At 44.1% G+C, this 15,996-nt stretch overlaps 1 protein-coding gene across 3 annotated transcripts in view; it reads right to left on the bottom strand.

Moving 5' to 3' along the window:
* Positions 1–15,996, bottom strand: part of unc79 (UNC-79 domain-containing protein) — a 97,647-nt gene that overhangs the window by 26,469 nt on the left and 55,182 nt on the right. For all 3 annotated transcript variants that reach the window (XM_072289372.1, XM_050180652.3, XM_072289371.1), the window contains 8 exons: positions 13,606–15,086; positions 9,881–10,351; positions 7,876–8,227; positions 5,757–5,871; positions 4,165–4,422; positions 2,466–2,504; positions 1,069–1,181; positions 174–259 (listed from right to left, as the gene is read on the bottom strand). In XM_072289372.1, the coding sequence (XP_072145473.1) occupies positions 174–259; positions 1,069–1,181; positions 2,466–2,504; positions 4,165–4,422; positions 5,757–5,871; positions 7,876–8,227; positions 9,881–10,351; positions 13,606–15,086 (2,915 nt within the window). The remainder of the gene's footprint in view (positions 1–173; positions 260–1,068; positions 1,182–2,465; positions 2,505–4,164; positions 4,423–5,756; positions 5,872–7,875; positions 8,228–9,880; positions 10,352–13,605; positions 15,087–15,996) is intronic.

Below are 15,996 nucleotides of genomic sequence, written 5' to 3' on the forward strand. Positions count from 1 at the left end.
TAAGAATCCTAATGACAGAACACCATGTGAGTGTGATCTTTTCTTCTTTGTGTCATGGCAGTTCAAGATACAAAACAAACAAATGATTACGGTTGAAGATGGTCATACTTAAGGGGAAAGGCTGATAAAAGAAGGCCTGCTAGTATCACATTTGTTGCATAACTACAGCTCACCTCAAATAGTATCATCAGAGGCTGCATTTGGTTGAGTTCGTTGAAGTCTGCGAGGGCAGCAGCCATTACTTTGAAGAAATCTGCGTCTGTGAAGCAAAGTGAGAAATCAAGGTAGTGTCAGCATTCAGAAAATAAAAAGAGGTATGCCAAGCAAGAGGGGACAAATGTAACAGCCAACAGTACAATACTTAAACTACAAAGAGCAAGAAGTGAGTGGAAAAATAAAAGATAAGGGCAGCACACAATATTCAGCCATGCAATTGATAATAGTACAGAAAATCTTGATGGCAAATGCTCCTTTTGAAAACTTAAGGTTGCTCTAAGAATTTATGCATTGGATGTATGTGGTGGGCTAAATCCCATGCGACGGAGAGAACACCAGATATGAAAGTATATTCAGCAGCAAAGAACGAAATCAGAATGCAAAAGTTTAATTATAATTCAGAGGGCTGTGTCTTACTGTTTGAAGCTACATCAGAGTGCCTGAGAACATGGTGTTATAAGAGAAAATTTGCCATAGGTGACTATTCATGTGTAGCTATAGTGGAAATAGCATAGAAAACGTTAGGTATACTTTGTAAGCCTACCGCAGTATCCATCCAGAAATAGATAAGTAAATAGCTACTCTTTTCAGAGCACCGGGTTTTAAGGACAGTGGGGAAAAGGTGAATGAATCTGAGGGTGGAGAGTAGTGATTGTCGGCTGAGTGGTTGGAGGTGGAAAAGGCATTGAAAACACACAAAAAGAACATTAAATTTTATGCAATATTGTGCTTCAGATCTATGGTCTGCTCGAATGGACCATACCAGTGCTAATGTAAAGCCTCAATATAACATAGCATGTTCCGTAAATGAGTAAAAAGAAGAACAATAGATTTAAACAAGAGTACACTTACCGAAGCTACCAGTGAAAATCTGCTGAAAGATTCCATTGGTGGAGAGCTGGTGCAAGGTGCACCTAATGAACTGGCGTGCGATGCTCTTGCAACCACCCGGCAGGTGAACATTGCTGTGTGGTAGGCAGTGACAGGTGCTGACTCATCGCGCATGCACATGATCGCAGAGATGCAAAATCTAGCTGAGTGCATGCATGACATATGCCTCTTGTAGGCAATTGTCAATTAAAAAGAAAAAGGGAAAAGCCTCGGGAAATGGGGAAAATGTTGAAAGCAAGACAAAAACGCAGCTTTGCGTCTTGTGTGACCGAAAAAAATAAAACCGTGGCCAAGTCCCAGGGACACGATCTGAAGCCAGCACAAGATGAAACACCATCTGTCACTTTATATGGCTTTCTTAAAAAAGCAAAATTATCGTTAAAAAAATATATGCCTCCTTGGTTTCCATACAGCAATATGCTTCAACAGAATCAGCCAATTCTGGAGCTTTCTCTATAGAAAATTGCTAATCACAGTGTCACATGAAATGCACAAAACATGCAGAAAACATCTGTGCGTGTGCTGTTCTGGCAAGGGCAGAAATTTTTCAATGCATGCTACTCAAATAAAAAAAGAAACTGATCACTACAGTTGAGTAAGTTAAGAAAAAGATGCCAAAGGGTTGCCCAAGCAGCCAATCAACTGTATTCAGAGCGCAAATTACTGGGACACAGGCTAAGGCACAAGAAAAGACAGCACGCGGCATTACTTGCAAATTGCTAGTAGGGCCCTGTCCTGTCTTTTCTTGTGCCTTAGCCTGTGTCCCAGTAGTTCGTGCTCTGAATTTAGCCATGGTTCCATAACAACTTGCCCATTTTTCCCTTTTGATCAATCAATTGTGTGCCCTCGAAAGCAGAAATGGCACGCTGCTCTTTAAGCAAAATCTTTTTGATGCAACAAAATTGTTCAAATACAAGCACTATCCCACATTTTAAAAAGAAAAAAAGAAAGAACCAAAAAAATGTCTACATGTTTGCTGCAAGCATGTAACAAAAGCAAGGTTGTTCTGCTTTCATAATTCCAATAAATGAAAGATTAGGACACTGCTGCCAGTCTGATCAAGGTATCACTAAAATTTTGCGTAAGAATTTGTTTGAAAAAGAAGGCCACTGTTAGTACAAGAAAAAATTTAACTATAATGTAAAACATTTTCTGAACATCAATTTTTATCCTGTTCTCCTGTGAATGTGATGGCAGAAATATTTGCATGCATGATACCTGTACAAGAAATGATGAGGCAAGGAAGAAGCAGTACGTAAGTTACGGGCAAGGCAGTTATCAAGTAGTTGCATTACTGTGTTGTGTCAAATGTATACAGGACAAAAAACTCATGCAAATGTATGCCTTTCAACAATTACCTTTCATGCTGCCATGGGTAGTATACCTGTGAAGCAACCCTAGAAAAGAATAAATACACACATGCACTCTAATAAACTGACACTAGACAAGATTGGATAGTGCTAGTTAGGGCATGTCTACTGTAGCTGTGCTTCTACTTGATTCACAGACACCGTTAGCTCAAGTTATGCTGGTTTATTTAAGGTCAGAGCTTAATTCAAACAAACCAACAATGGTTAAGCAGATAAAGAGTTCTACTGGCTTAAACGGGTACTGACAATATTTTTCTCTTTACCTACGCTCTGCTAAACAGCTTCTGAACCTGTAACAATGGTACGAGACCTAAATTTCTTGAATGTGCAGCAAAATCATATGCAATCATTTAACGCGATGAATTCAAAGCATATGCCAAAGCAGCACAGTTGTAGGCTTATTAAGCATGGCTCTTCCACACATCATGAAAATCGGGAGTGGTGGTCACATGATATCAATGCTGTGAGCTTTAGACAGTAAGGTAACAGGGGATAAGAAGTAAGGAAGACGTTGCATATTCAGAGAGAAGTGATGGCATACAACTGAATTTACCCTATGTTGAATGTGAACTGCACAGTGAAAGAAGAAAGAATGGCCAATGCAGCACAACCAGCTTTCTGTGACACAGTCATTGTGTGGACTGCGACCACTGCACCAGGATGACTGATGCAAGCGTCAGTGGTTTGCAATACTGTGTAACCACTACTTCAGATTCTAGTGATGTACTGACAGGCTCTAGTCAACACACACTGTGCCATGAGGCTGCGCTACTACTGCTGTGTAATTTGAATCAGTCACATAAAGAAGAGATAAATTAATAATTTGTTGTGCATCTGAGGAATCCTGGTGCTATGCTATCATCATGGAGTTGGCAGCTGACAAAGAAAAAAAATAACAAGGCATGATAAAAAATTTTTTTGTTGTACCCGTTTAACAACTCTTACGCTTCCTACTAGTGTGCGTGCTCTGCATACCCTCCTCCAGCTGTCCTGTCTAATTATGTCATGTACCTGACCTTCAAAAATTTTATTGTAAGGAGACAAAGGACAACAGAGAAGCATACAGACAGTGCTGTCCATCTGCACTTATCTGTGGTCCCTGCGCTTCTTGCACTGAAATTTCAGGTTGAATCAAGGACAACTAACACAGCTTTCAGTTCAAGTATCCAACCGATATCTGCCTCCCCAAGTACTCATGCTTGTAATGCCTCAACCACAGAGTCCATCTTCTGGAAGCATATGATCACTGATAATTTGATGGAGTGCAGTTAATGAGTGCTTTTATTTAGTTCCCTATTCTCCATGACACCAGAAGGCACCCGAGTCTTCGAGAGCGAATGACCAATTAAAATGAAGATCATCATCATCATAATAATCACCATCATCATCACCATCATCATCATCATTCGATATGAAAACACGCATGTACAAAGGACATAGAGGGAAATAGGGAAAGAGCATGCTGGCAACTGCCACCGAGAGGGGCACAATGCCTGCTTACTCTTTAGGGAGGAGGGGACAGAAAAAGAAGTAGAAGGTAGGAAGAAAAGAAGGAAAGAGGAAAGAAAGAACAAGATGACAGGCCTTCAAAGGGCTAAAGTAAAACAACGACAAAGAACAGAGTGTGCCAGTAGGAACGAAAGAAGACATGCAGGAACAGACGGCAGGTGCTAAGAAAAGAACACACTTGGCGACCAGTCGCAGAATCTCTGGAAGCAGGGGCGCAGCCAGGGCAGGCTGCCGGTGCACAAATGTGGCCAGCAGCACAATGCAGAGGCCCAGTTCCTCATCGGTGTAGTGTTCCAGGGCGAGGGCACATTCGGGACAGCGTTCGGGAACAGCCTCCTCAACCGCCGCCCGCCCTCCGCCGCCGCCCCCACTGCTCCCAGGGCGTCGTTTACTCGGGGTTGGGCCGCCGCTGCTCGGCTCAGACTTGCGTGCCCGCCTGGGCACAACGCACTCAGATGTGTGACACCTGTGAAGCACTGATTTAGTGACTCAATGTGCGCCACAGTTACAAATGAGTCGATGGAGGAGAAAAAATAGTTATTTCCGTCCCATGGTAATTTAAATGTTACTTTAACGAGTGATAAAACAGAAGGGAGCTATCAGTGCAACTCTTGCCAGCCACTTTGAACATATTCTTACGGGGATTATGCGTTTGTTAAGGAAAAGCAAGCATGTGTGTTTATACAATACATACAATGAGATAAAGCAGCCAAACCAACTGCCAGCTTTCCCAGCGCTTCTTCACCACTTCATCTTTGTGTTCAAGGTACTATGTTCAAGGTACTACTGTCGTGTTCATTCGCAAGCACCACGTAATAATGTCATGTAATACAATGCAATAAGTTTTGACTTTTCAGGAAACAAAATCATCCAGATAACTAAAAAGTCATCAACGAAACAAGGTTTGTCATTGGTTTGAGCATTATAGACCCCCTATTCAACTAATGAAACAGGCATTGTTGTGCCAGGTTGCATACACATTTCAAAGAAATAAAGAAGACCTGAAGATATTTTAAAGACTGTGAAGAGTGCATCAAGGCTTTTGCAAGGACATCCAAAAAGCCTACATGTGACGGCTTTAGCTTCAAAAGTTCAGGAAACTTACAGGGGCACTAAGGAGGAAATAATTAAGTTGAGCTGTATTAGTAAATTACTGTTCTACAGTTAAAAAGAAGCCACTCTTATTATGAGAAGAGGCTTGGTAAGACAGAAAAGACTAAAATATGAAAGGCTGATGGCACCATCACCTTCAAGTTTGCCCAAAGTGATACAAGAACAGAGACCATAGCTTTGTGAGAACTCAACGGCATCATAAATACGTGGTGAGGAGTAACTACCTAAGCACAGTCACACTCAATTTGAGCTCTAACACAATGCCTTTATTCGAAAGGGCCCCTAGACTGCACAGTGGTGCCGACACACAAAAAATTGGAGAACTAAACATCCTTCCAATGACAATTAAACTGGTTTATCCGATTTTTCATGTCAGCACTGCCATGCAGTCTCGGAACGCCTTCGACCAAGGACACCACGTTGCAGCTAATATTGAACACGACTGTACATGCCAGTCCCCCCCCCCCTTTTTTTCCCCTAACAAAAGCCAGCAGCAGCTTCGGTACAATCAGTGATCTCAGAACAGAAGCCGAATCGGTGAGAAGATGGAACAAAACAAGTTCTGCTAAACACATGTGATACAAGGACAAGACCGGCTGCCAGCAGTTACCCGGTGCTGTCTTCACTGTGTGTGGTGCACAAGAAAAGGCTCCCTACCTGGCAGCCCCTCCTCGAGCTTCAAGGGTACGCTGAATCTCGACAGTGCTCAGGCCAGATTTGCGCTGCTTGCGGGGGCGGTAGTGAAGCCGTGTGCGGGCTTCGTCACTTGCTCCTGCAACAGTGCAAAGAAAGACAATGTGAAGCGTTTGACAGTGTGCCATTAGTGTTCATGTGCTTTCAGCAACTCTGCTTTCTTCAATGTGCAACTGATTGAGTGTTTTGCATTTAAAAGAAGGTCTCCATGTCAAGTTTATCGGTGACTACATTTTTGCTCTGGAAAGTGACCATAGGACTTGTTGCTGGACACACTTTGTAGTCGAACCATAAAACACGATACATAAAAAAAGAACAGGGCAAGAAGTAATGACATTTTTGCGAGTGAGCATTTTGGAGGCATTTTGGAGGTATTACGAAAGGAGGCCCACTTCACATTATTGATGCATCTATCTATCTCTTCAGCGATGCGCTTCATTTGTTTGACAAGTTGTGCATGCATGTCTGTCAGACTTTGGCTTGTGAATAAAGCAGTTGAAATTAAGCACCTGTCCCATTTTCTTCTTTGTGTGTCATGTGTCATTGTTATGACAATATGTACCCAAGTGCACATGAGTCCAATGAACATAACACTGAATGTATGCAGCAAAAGAAAGAAATCATCACAATGTATTAATTATTGTCTTATTTTCGGCAATAAGTTCAATAATATGCACATAAACCTGGCTGGGTCGGGTAATTGAGGGAGAAAGGCTTTTTTATATGGCTGGTCATGGCCAAACACTCCTTTCTCGCATGGGTTGCCTCAGCATGGAAGGGCACGGCACTGCTGGGTGGCCCAGTAAAATAGTGCTTGTGTAAACGTGAGAGAGATGAACCAGGTTAACAAACCCAATGACTGACCTGACCCATAGTGGTCAGCTTCATGCATATGAGACAAATCTTGCATTGCAATTTTCTGCACTGCCATTCCATGCATGCTGGTGCAGTGGCAATACTTTCATGCTGTGTGGACAGTGACAGCCTGTTACGGCAGTTAACCTGGCTGTACTGCTTTGACTTCTGCTGACCACTTGTGCCCAGAAGCTGCGTGCTACTTTTTGTTTGATATTTTTAACCCTTTCAATGATTACCAAGGCGATAAGGGTGCATAAGCATGTTAAGCTGATCGCATACGGCAGACATTGTCAGCTCCTGACTGGAAGCTTACCATTAACACTGAAAAGGAAGGTGTACAATCAGTGCATTTTACCAGTGCTGACATATGGGGCAGAGACTTACAAGACTGACAAAACAGCTTGAAAACAAGTTATTAAGGACTGCGCAAAGAGTGATGGGATGAAGATTGCTAGGCATAACGTTAAGAGACAGAAAGAGAGCGGTTTGGATCAGAGAGTAAATGGGGAAATGGGTATAGATGATATTCTAATTGACATCAAGAGAAAAAAAATGGTGCTGGGCAGGTCATGCAATGCACCAGTTAGATAACCGTTGGACCATTAGGGTTACAGAATGGGTACCAAGAGAAGGGAAACGCAGTCGAGGACGGCAGAAGACTAGGTGGAGCGATGAAATTCGGAAATTCGCGGGTGCTAGTTGGAATCAGTTGGTGCAGGACAGGGTAATTGGAGATCACAGGTAGAGGCCTTTGCCCTGCAGTGGACATAAAAAAAGCTGCTGCTGCTGCTGATGATGATGATGAAGCTGATGATGCTGATTATCATACTTGGTCTATTTGATAGCTGATTTGCAGCATTTCAAAATGTTTGCTGAAAATTTTGCCCTGCAAGACGAGTGTACCCACCCAACTTAATATCAACTTTTCGGGGAAAGGACACAGTATGTCCATTATGCAAGCAAAGACAGCACTAAAGACGGAGAAGACAATGTAGATTTCAGCTCTGTACCATGATCGGACACTTTTGTGGCTTATTCCTGTAAAGTGTCCCAGAACCTAAGGGAACACATCTGCTTAAACAAGATTCCAGGTTTCCAGCCGGTGGTGGCTGTTTGCTAGTCTGACTCCCTGTAAAGCTGACACCATACGAATAATTCTTTACATCGCAATGTCACCACTGCCCCTTAACTGTACACTGTGAATGGTTGCAAGATGTGTGCCAACCTTTCTCGGGATGGGGTGCAGCTTCCTCATCGTCCTTGACCTCGAGGCTGTTGGAGCCGTGGGTAAGGAAGGCAGTCTCCACCCTTCCGGCGGCGCTCAGCACCTTGTCCAGGATGACGTCCTTCACAAGCATGTCGATGAGTCCTCCGCTGATCGAGTGCTCCTGAGGACGCACCCGCTCTTTTGAGGCAGCGTCTGCGGCTGCTTCCGTGCCACCTTTACTGCCTTTGCTGCCCTCTTCTGACGGAGGGGCGGAAGCACCGGCCGTCTGTGCTGGCGGTTGCCGCTGGGGTGAATTCGCGGAGGGGTGGGCTTTCTCAACCACCGGAGAGTCCTTCCGAGTTGTCTGCGGCTGCCAAGGAAAAAAAAAAAGGCAGATGAACCATCATTAATGCAACAGGATCAATGTCAAAAAACAAAACTTGATGTTTCAAGATCTGTACAGATCCCGAAACATCAAGTTTTGTATTTTCACATTGGTCAGTGACCAGTTGTAATAACGGTGCTTTCTTTCTCTTAACCAGATGTTGTTCAGTAAAACTCTTGATTGAATACACCGGTGAATGAGCACAACAAGGAAAACATATTGTGTTGCGAGGCCTTAGTGGTATCGACACGCTATGAGCTAATGGTGCAATCAAATGGCTTCCACTCTGCACATCTCAGACCTGCACATCTGAGAGCTACACATCGAAACGCTAATGTTTAGAGGGCAACTCTAAACAATTGTACTTGTATTGTGGGTTTGATTACATAACTCCGCTGTTAATAGCACTTGATGTGTAGTACATGCCATAAAGTTCTGCACCCTGTGCAACATCGGGTGTAAAACAGGTGCACCCTGTAAAATGTCACGGGTGTAAAACGTACAAATTTATCCACCTCTCTCCTCTCATAGTCTCCTTTGATAAAAAGATGACCTCAATAAGTCACACATTGTATGAAAAGTACTTACAAATTCATCAGTTTCAATCAATTCTATTTAGTACTTCAATCAGATCATTACTGACTACACCAATAATTGCCATTATTAGAATGCGGAAATCTTTGGGCCTGTCTCCACGATAGTTGGAAGCACGAATATCCACAATGTGTTTGTGCAGATGCATTTTAAGATCAGCATAATGTCATGTTTGCCAACTTTGATTCCACAAGTTATATGTACTACAACTTATTGTCATGGCTAAGATGAGTCCCACCATCCATTGTGCTTCCTTACCAAGACTAAGGCAGGTACAGTATTGTCCACTGTTAAAAAGAACAGCTGTACTACTACTGAATAGAATAACTTACATAAATTACATTTCTTCAACCTTTCTGAGAACAATACAGCTCATGGAAAGCTTTATACAAACATCCTCGGTAAATTTTGTAAGCTTTCATGTGAAATACGATCTCTATTCAGCCCTGGGATACTAGTAAGGTGTTCTCTTTAAGAGTGAATCATACTGTACATAGACGTGCTGAAATGCTATGGCGTGGAAGGCAATGCAAGAGGAATGTGTGACTTAGGTTTCACACGACCATAAATAACAGCGCACTGGTAACAGCGCACCGGTCTGTCTGAACAGTTGCATGCTGATACGCTAATTACACATTAACTAAGTAATGTGTAAATCTTATATAAAACACAGGTGATGGTGTAGACAGGACATGTGCTTATTTTTGTCTACCTTGTCTGAACGTCTTTTGCACCTTTTTAGAGCATTTACGTATTTTTGTATGACTATATTGCTTCCTTCAGATTGGTTCCCAAAGATTAAGCCAAATATATCCTTTGCGCTGGTCTCAACCCTTTCCAGAAGTTTCTAGGCATTGCAAAGCTCCCTATGAGTGGTTTTCAAGTTTTCCAGGCTAGTGAACAGAATGCACCGTAAAATATTTCAGGGCAACAAACGCAGATAAAGAAAGCAAACAGAAGCATAGAACTGGTGCTGTGTTACCGTGCCTTATTGCACTGAAAGTTCAGTGGGGACTAATCGGCCCGGAGCAGCATTTCACGCACCTCAACTGCTTGGATGTCAGGAAAAGTGAAGATGTGTTCGGTGCTGGCGAGCTTCACTCGTGCGAGGAGGTCGGGATCACTGTGCTTTGTGACCAGGTTGGTGTCTGTGCTCTGCGATCGCGCCTTAAGTCGGCGTGCGGGTGATCCAGGGCTGCTCCGTGTATCCAAAGGCTGGCGTGTGGGCATGGGCCCTACAGGCAGCAGCCTTTCTAGTGACGGAATTTCCATGGGGCCAAGAGGCTGGGGTCCGAGGAGCGCGCCTCCAAAGTGGGCACCAACACCTGGCCTCGTCTGCATGCCCCCGCCTCGGCTGGCTTCCAGGAGGAAGACGTCGGCTTGTCTTGGCTCGTGTCGAAAGCGGAAATCGGCTCCGGGACCAAGGCTGCCCATTGAGAGCTGCTTGGGCATGAACGGCTTGGTACCCTTGGGTTGTGGGCCAATGGGCAGCAGCCGCTCTGGAGTTGGCCTTACCTGCACGTGTTTCCACCGGGTGGCAATAATCAAGAGTTTAAGAAATAGTGCACCCAAGAGTCCTTGCATGCACAAAGCTCCACGCCTTGCTTACGTTCTTTTGTACTCTTTTTGCATTCCTTTGTTTACCTTTTTGCATTCTTCTGTATGCATGGAAGTCTTTATATATACTTAGTAAGCCTAAAAACTTCTTAATGTCTTGGCTTGGGCCTGTTCGTTCTTGCCGAGACTCATGTTATTTGGTGTGAAAATGGCAAAACATAGAGACACATGAATAACACGAACTCCCAGGAAGTTTGAAGCAGCGCATTGTCCCGTGCATTTGTGTTATCCATGCGTGTCTCCGTGTTTCGTCATTCTTGTGCGTTCCATCAGGTGGCTTGCACGCACTGGTGAGCTTCAACGCCATACACCGGGGCTGCCAGGTACATCATGCTGGAGGGATCTATATTACTGCAACATGAACTAAAATACCAGTGCACAAGAATTTTTGCACTCTGCCCTCATCAGGATCTGGTAACTATGGCTGGAAACCTAAGCCCATGGATTAATGTCCAGCAGAAAGCCACAGCTGTGGAGAGAGCATGTTGTGCATTTTGGACTGCATTACTTTGAATGCCAGAGTTCTGTATTTGGCCCGAAATTATTATAGCGGTTAAATGGCTCAATATAGATAATAAATACTAAAGCAGAAGCTGGGAAAATCGCAACTCATAAACGTTGGATAAGTTCTAAATTACAAAGCAAGTTATAATACAAAGCATGGAGAAAGCTGACTAGCATCTGCACTTCATCAAAATTTATGTACCGCATTTTCCGGAATATAACGCCGGTATTCATACGTGCGCCTTAACTTGAAGGCCATGCTTTGCTTGATCCAGATGACGCCTGGCGTGAACATGCTCAAGATGCTCACTGCATTTCATTCAGTGTGTTCATGTCTGGCGTTATCTTGAGCAAGTCAAGCACAAGCTTCAAGTTAAAGCAAATTTTTTTAATATGGGGATGAGCTGCTGTATTTCCCCAAAATTTTTTCAGTGCATCTTATACAACGGTTCAACTTATTTCAGCATAAAACCATGCACACAACCAATATAAGCGTTTTCCTTTCCTGAGCATGCTGTGCTGCAGAAGCAATGCAACATGAAAAACTCCCAAATATACGGCTTTCTGTTGCTTAATATATGTGCCACATAAAAGTGTTTTTCTGAAATTGCCGTGCGGCTGGCCGCTCGAAGCACTTTGCGTGTATTTATGAGCTTCTTTCATGCTCGGAAAAACACATATATGTAGCATGTATTGAGCAACAGAAAGCTGTATCGGGAGTTTTTAATGTTGCTCTTTATTTTAGAAGTTGAATTATTCATTAAGACTAATTATGTAATTATGTGGAATGCTAAATATAATCTGAGTGACTCCAAGCGACGGCAAACAACATTACTTTGGTTCTGTCCAGCTACGTGGCATTTCCATATTTTTAAATTTTAGCAAATGATAGTTGTGTGTGTGTGCGTGCGTACATGCGCATGCATGCACACACACACACACACAACTATCATGTGCTAAAATTTAAAAATATGCAAATGCCCTCGTAAACCTCAGCCTCGTTAAAGTAAGTCCTTCCTATACACTCTTCAGTGGCCAATGGCATAAATCCTTGTCTTTACTCTCTCTCTCTCTTTCACACACACTTTCCTTTGTTCTTTTTCTCATTTTTTTCATTCTCATTTTTTCTTTTTAAGCAGTGGAAACTGCTATAAAGACTGACTCTGTGCATTTTATTTTCCGTCCTGAGAAACATACGTCTCTGGCCGAAACGTCAACAATAAGCGGTTGTTTTTCAAAAAGTGCATAAACTTTTCAATTATAACCTTGCGGCAACTAAGGGTACATTCGATTCGCCTGCACCACTTGAACCAGTTCGCGAGGTGCTGCACCCTGCCATTCGTTTCAGCGGTGAAGCAATGGCGCCCGCAGAACCACGACGTTCATTTCAAAAGGTGCAGGAAAGGTGCAAGGCTGGTTCATGATTTTGCTGCACCCGCTACACTGTCGGTGCCGACTTGGTGCAGGCATACAGGTGCGAAGCAGCGGTGCAGCAGACGACGCAGCACACAAGCGCTAGCACTTCTAAAACCCCGCTTAGGCACGTCTGATGTATCTACGCAACTGTGATGTGCATTTACGCCCCAGAAACCGATTATACCTGCAGTTCAGGACCTCTCAAACTTACGCACTCTGTGCACATTAGACTAACATAGCATAATGCCTACACCGCGTCTGCACCTTTACATTCCTTTCGAGTGTTTCACTGGGCCTGCACCTCCGGAATCGAGCTGCACAGTTTCTGAACTTCTCGTGAACTGCCGTGAACTGGTTCACAGTGGTGCAGGTGAATCGAACAGACCCTAAGTTGCATCTGTGTGTGTGTGCATGCGCAAACGTGCGTGTGAAATAAAGGCCTCCAACTGCATTTTATGAATTCTGTTTTATAACGTTATTGTGAGCTGAAAGACACTGGGAGTAAAAATTGGCAGTTTCGCCCAATCGGCAAAGCACTGACTGTAATAGCAAGGTTTAGCGTTGTTCCTGGACATCTCAGACAGAGTTCTAACTATATGCGATATGCGTCCAACTGACTTGGACTCAATATACACGGTTGCGCCAAACTTTCTGCCACTCTTAAAAGCTTTATCACACCATGTCATCGCAAGCCCTGACATCGCACAGGCCGTAGATATATGCCACCCGTATAGAACCATGCCGGTAAAGTTACACCACTTTCAGGTTTGAGCACTGATACTGTTTTGCACTTTTAATATTTCATAGTCTGAGAATATCTAGAATAAAAGGCATGTGCTGTGAGTGTTATGTTTCATGACATTTGTTTGTGGGCTGCCATTCTCAAAATTATGGGGAATAACTATTTCAAGAACGCAAGACCTGGTATGAGCAACTTTAGTGGTAGGTAGAATAGTGTAGCAATATAACCCGCATATACAGCATGGCATACAGCATGGCATGCAGCATGACACGGCGTATTCCATACATATCTAAATATACGTGGAACCTCAAAGCAACAGTAACAGTGAAAATTCACTTGGAGTGCCCTTACAATTGATATTTCACTAATAATTTAGATGCAAGCAATTTAACCATGCGACTAACACTTGCTCATTCTAGCAGTCCCAATGACATGTTTAAACAAGGTGCTTTGACACATCATAGCCAATTCGAGGAGGGGAGCCCTATACCATGAGTGGCTCCAGCACAATGGGACCATGTTGCCGTGGCAGATTGCAGGCTGGTGGCAGTGGCCTTGGCACTGTCACCTGGCTGCTCTCCGACCTGGTCCTGTGAACGGTTTCCCTCGGCACGGCACTTCGCAGCTTGGCGGTCAGCATGTCAAGGGACCGTTGGGCAGTCGCCGGTTCCTTCACATACACGCCAGGTGACTTCAGCTGTGTGGTTGGCTCCGAGAATGTCTTCTTGGGGCTCATTACCACCTGGTGAGATCTCGAATCTTGTGAAACCTTACTGGTTGTCGCATCAGCTGTCGAATCTTTTGGCACTTTCTTTGGAGACTTCACAGCTGCTGTGAGGGCATCGTCAGCGGAAGTGGCATCTTTGGGAGGACTAGGCTTTGGCGACCCTGCCTTGACTCTCAAAGAGCCAAGGTCGACAGCCCCCATGCGATGGATGCGAGGCTTGGGAGACTTGCTGGGACTCAGTGGCGCGGAACCTGTCTGTTCCCCATCATCAATATCAGTCGTGGACTTGGAGGTGAGAAGGGCACGCTCTTTCGGTGTCGTCATCAGTTTAGTATCCAGGGACACTACGTTCTTGCGAGAAGATGTGAAAGCAGCCGCCGCGTCTGATGTGGCTCTCGCTTCGAAGACCTTCTTCACAGCTGCAACTTTGCCCTTAATGTCGCTCGGGTGCACGTCCGGGAGGCGGATCTCTGGCCTCGGCTGAGGAGATCCACACTTGCCAGCAACTGCAGTTGTGGCAGTTTTCTGGTCTGGCGGGACACTGGAAGAGTTCTGCCATTGTGAAGGGCTCTGCGATGCCTCTCTGCACCTGTCGTCGACAGCCTTTGTCTCTGCATCTGCCTCTGCTTTCTCGGGAGCTATTGCTTGCGGGGACCTCGGTGTGGGTTTCTCCATGGGCTCCGCTAACGACTTTTCAATGTGGACCTGCGAAGAGTCCTGGCCATCCGTACCTAATGGCACGAGGGACACCGGCTGTGAATCAACCGGTGTGCTGCCCACGAGCACTGGCTCTTCTGCCAGCTGCCATGATGTATCAACAACCTTGATTGATTCCTGTCCAGGTAGAATGTCCTTGACCACTCTGACTCTCGCCTGCTCTGCCAGCTCTGCCATTGGCACAGAAGGGGCCAGGGCCTCGAGCTCGCCTCCAAACTCGGCCATGTCTGAACTCTCAGACTTGGGACTCTCAGGGATGGCTTCAAGCTCTGGTTCTGCTTCATCTTCATCTCCGGAGCAGCTGAAGTCTGCCAACTTGAGTGCTTTCCATTGTGCACGGTCTGCCGTTTCCTTACCAGTGTCATGTATGTCGCGCACCAGAGGCTTATGGTAGCTGGCTTTAGCTTCTGCTGTGGTACCAGGCCCAAATGCAAACCTGATCTCATCTCCAGCAAGGCCAAGGTCAAGCGGAGTGCTCCCATCATGCTCTTGAATGTTTTCGAGGTCAACAGAAGCTGTACTTAGATCTGTGTGAAAGAAAAAAGAAACACACATCACTAATTTGTACCACACAATACATTAAAACTTCCAAGCCATCATCATGTGACCTTCAGTGCAAAATTAAGTCAGTTTCTTTTAACAAAAAAGCTTTTTTTCATTGGTTTACATGAAAGTACCCAGGATCTATTAGGGATGTGGGTTGCAGGCATAAAATTTACAAAGCTTGTGAATAAATTCACTAGAGAAGGCTTAGTGAACAAATTCAATATAGAAGAAATTCGGGCTGATTTGTTATTCATGATCGTCTAACAACGGGAAACAAAGGACATAGAAGAGACACATTGTGTGCCTGTGCGTTTTATTTTATGTCCCTCGTTTTGGATGCTGTTATGAAATCCGTTAGTGAAGTGTGCAGAGTGGAAAGAGAGAGTAATTTAAGAAAAAAAGACATAGCTACATTCAGCTCAAAATTTCCCGTGAGGCATTTTTTTATTTGAAATAGCAAAGTTGCAGTAAGGTTAATTAATCATAATGCAAAATTATAGAGTCACTGTTGTTTAGTAACACAAGGTTTGAGCTGGAACCATAATCTTTAAAAAGACTTCAACAGAGCTACCACAATGAGCAAAATTTATATATCTTCGCAAATAGCACAAATATGATGCATCTCTTTGCAAGAGATACAAAAGTGCCTGAAATATCTGTTTGTCCTATCCAATGTTCGACTTCAAAGTTGCACAATATCTATAGGAACTAAATATTACTACTCATACAGTTGAGCTCGATCAAATAATTCACCTGAACAGAGCATGTCCCGAAGGTAGTCTACTATTAGCACAACCAACGCTGTAACTCTCTACATCATAAATGCTTGCACTGTGGATACTTCAGTGAAAAGAAAGCAGTGGAATGAAGTAAGAAAGCTGGGTCAACATA

Source organism: Dermacentor andersoni, chromosome 7 (assembly GCF_023375885.2).
Source record: "Dermacentor andersoni chromosome 7, qqDerAnde1_hic_scaffold, whole genome shotgun sequence".
Classification (NCBI taxonomy): domain Eukaryota; kingdom Metazoa; phylum Arthropoda; class Arachnida; order Ixodida; family Ixodidae; genus Dermacentor; species Dermacentor andersoni.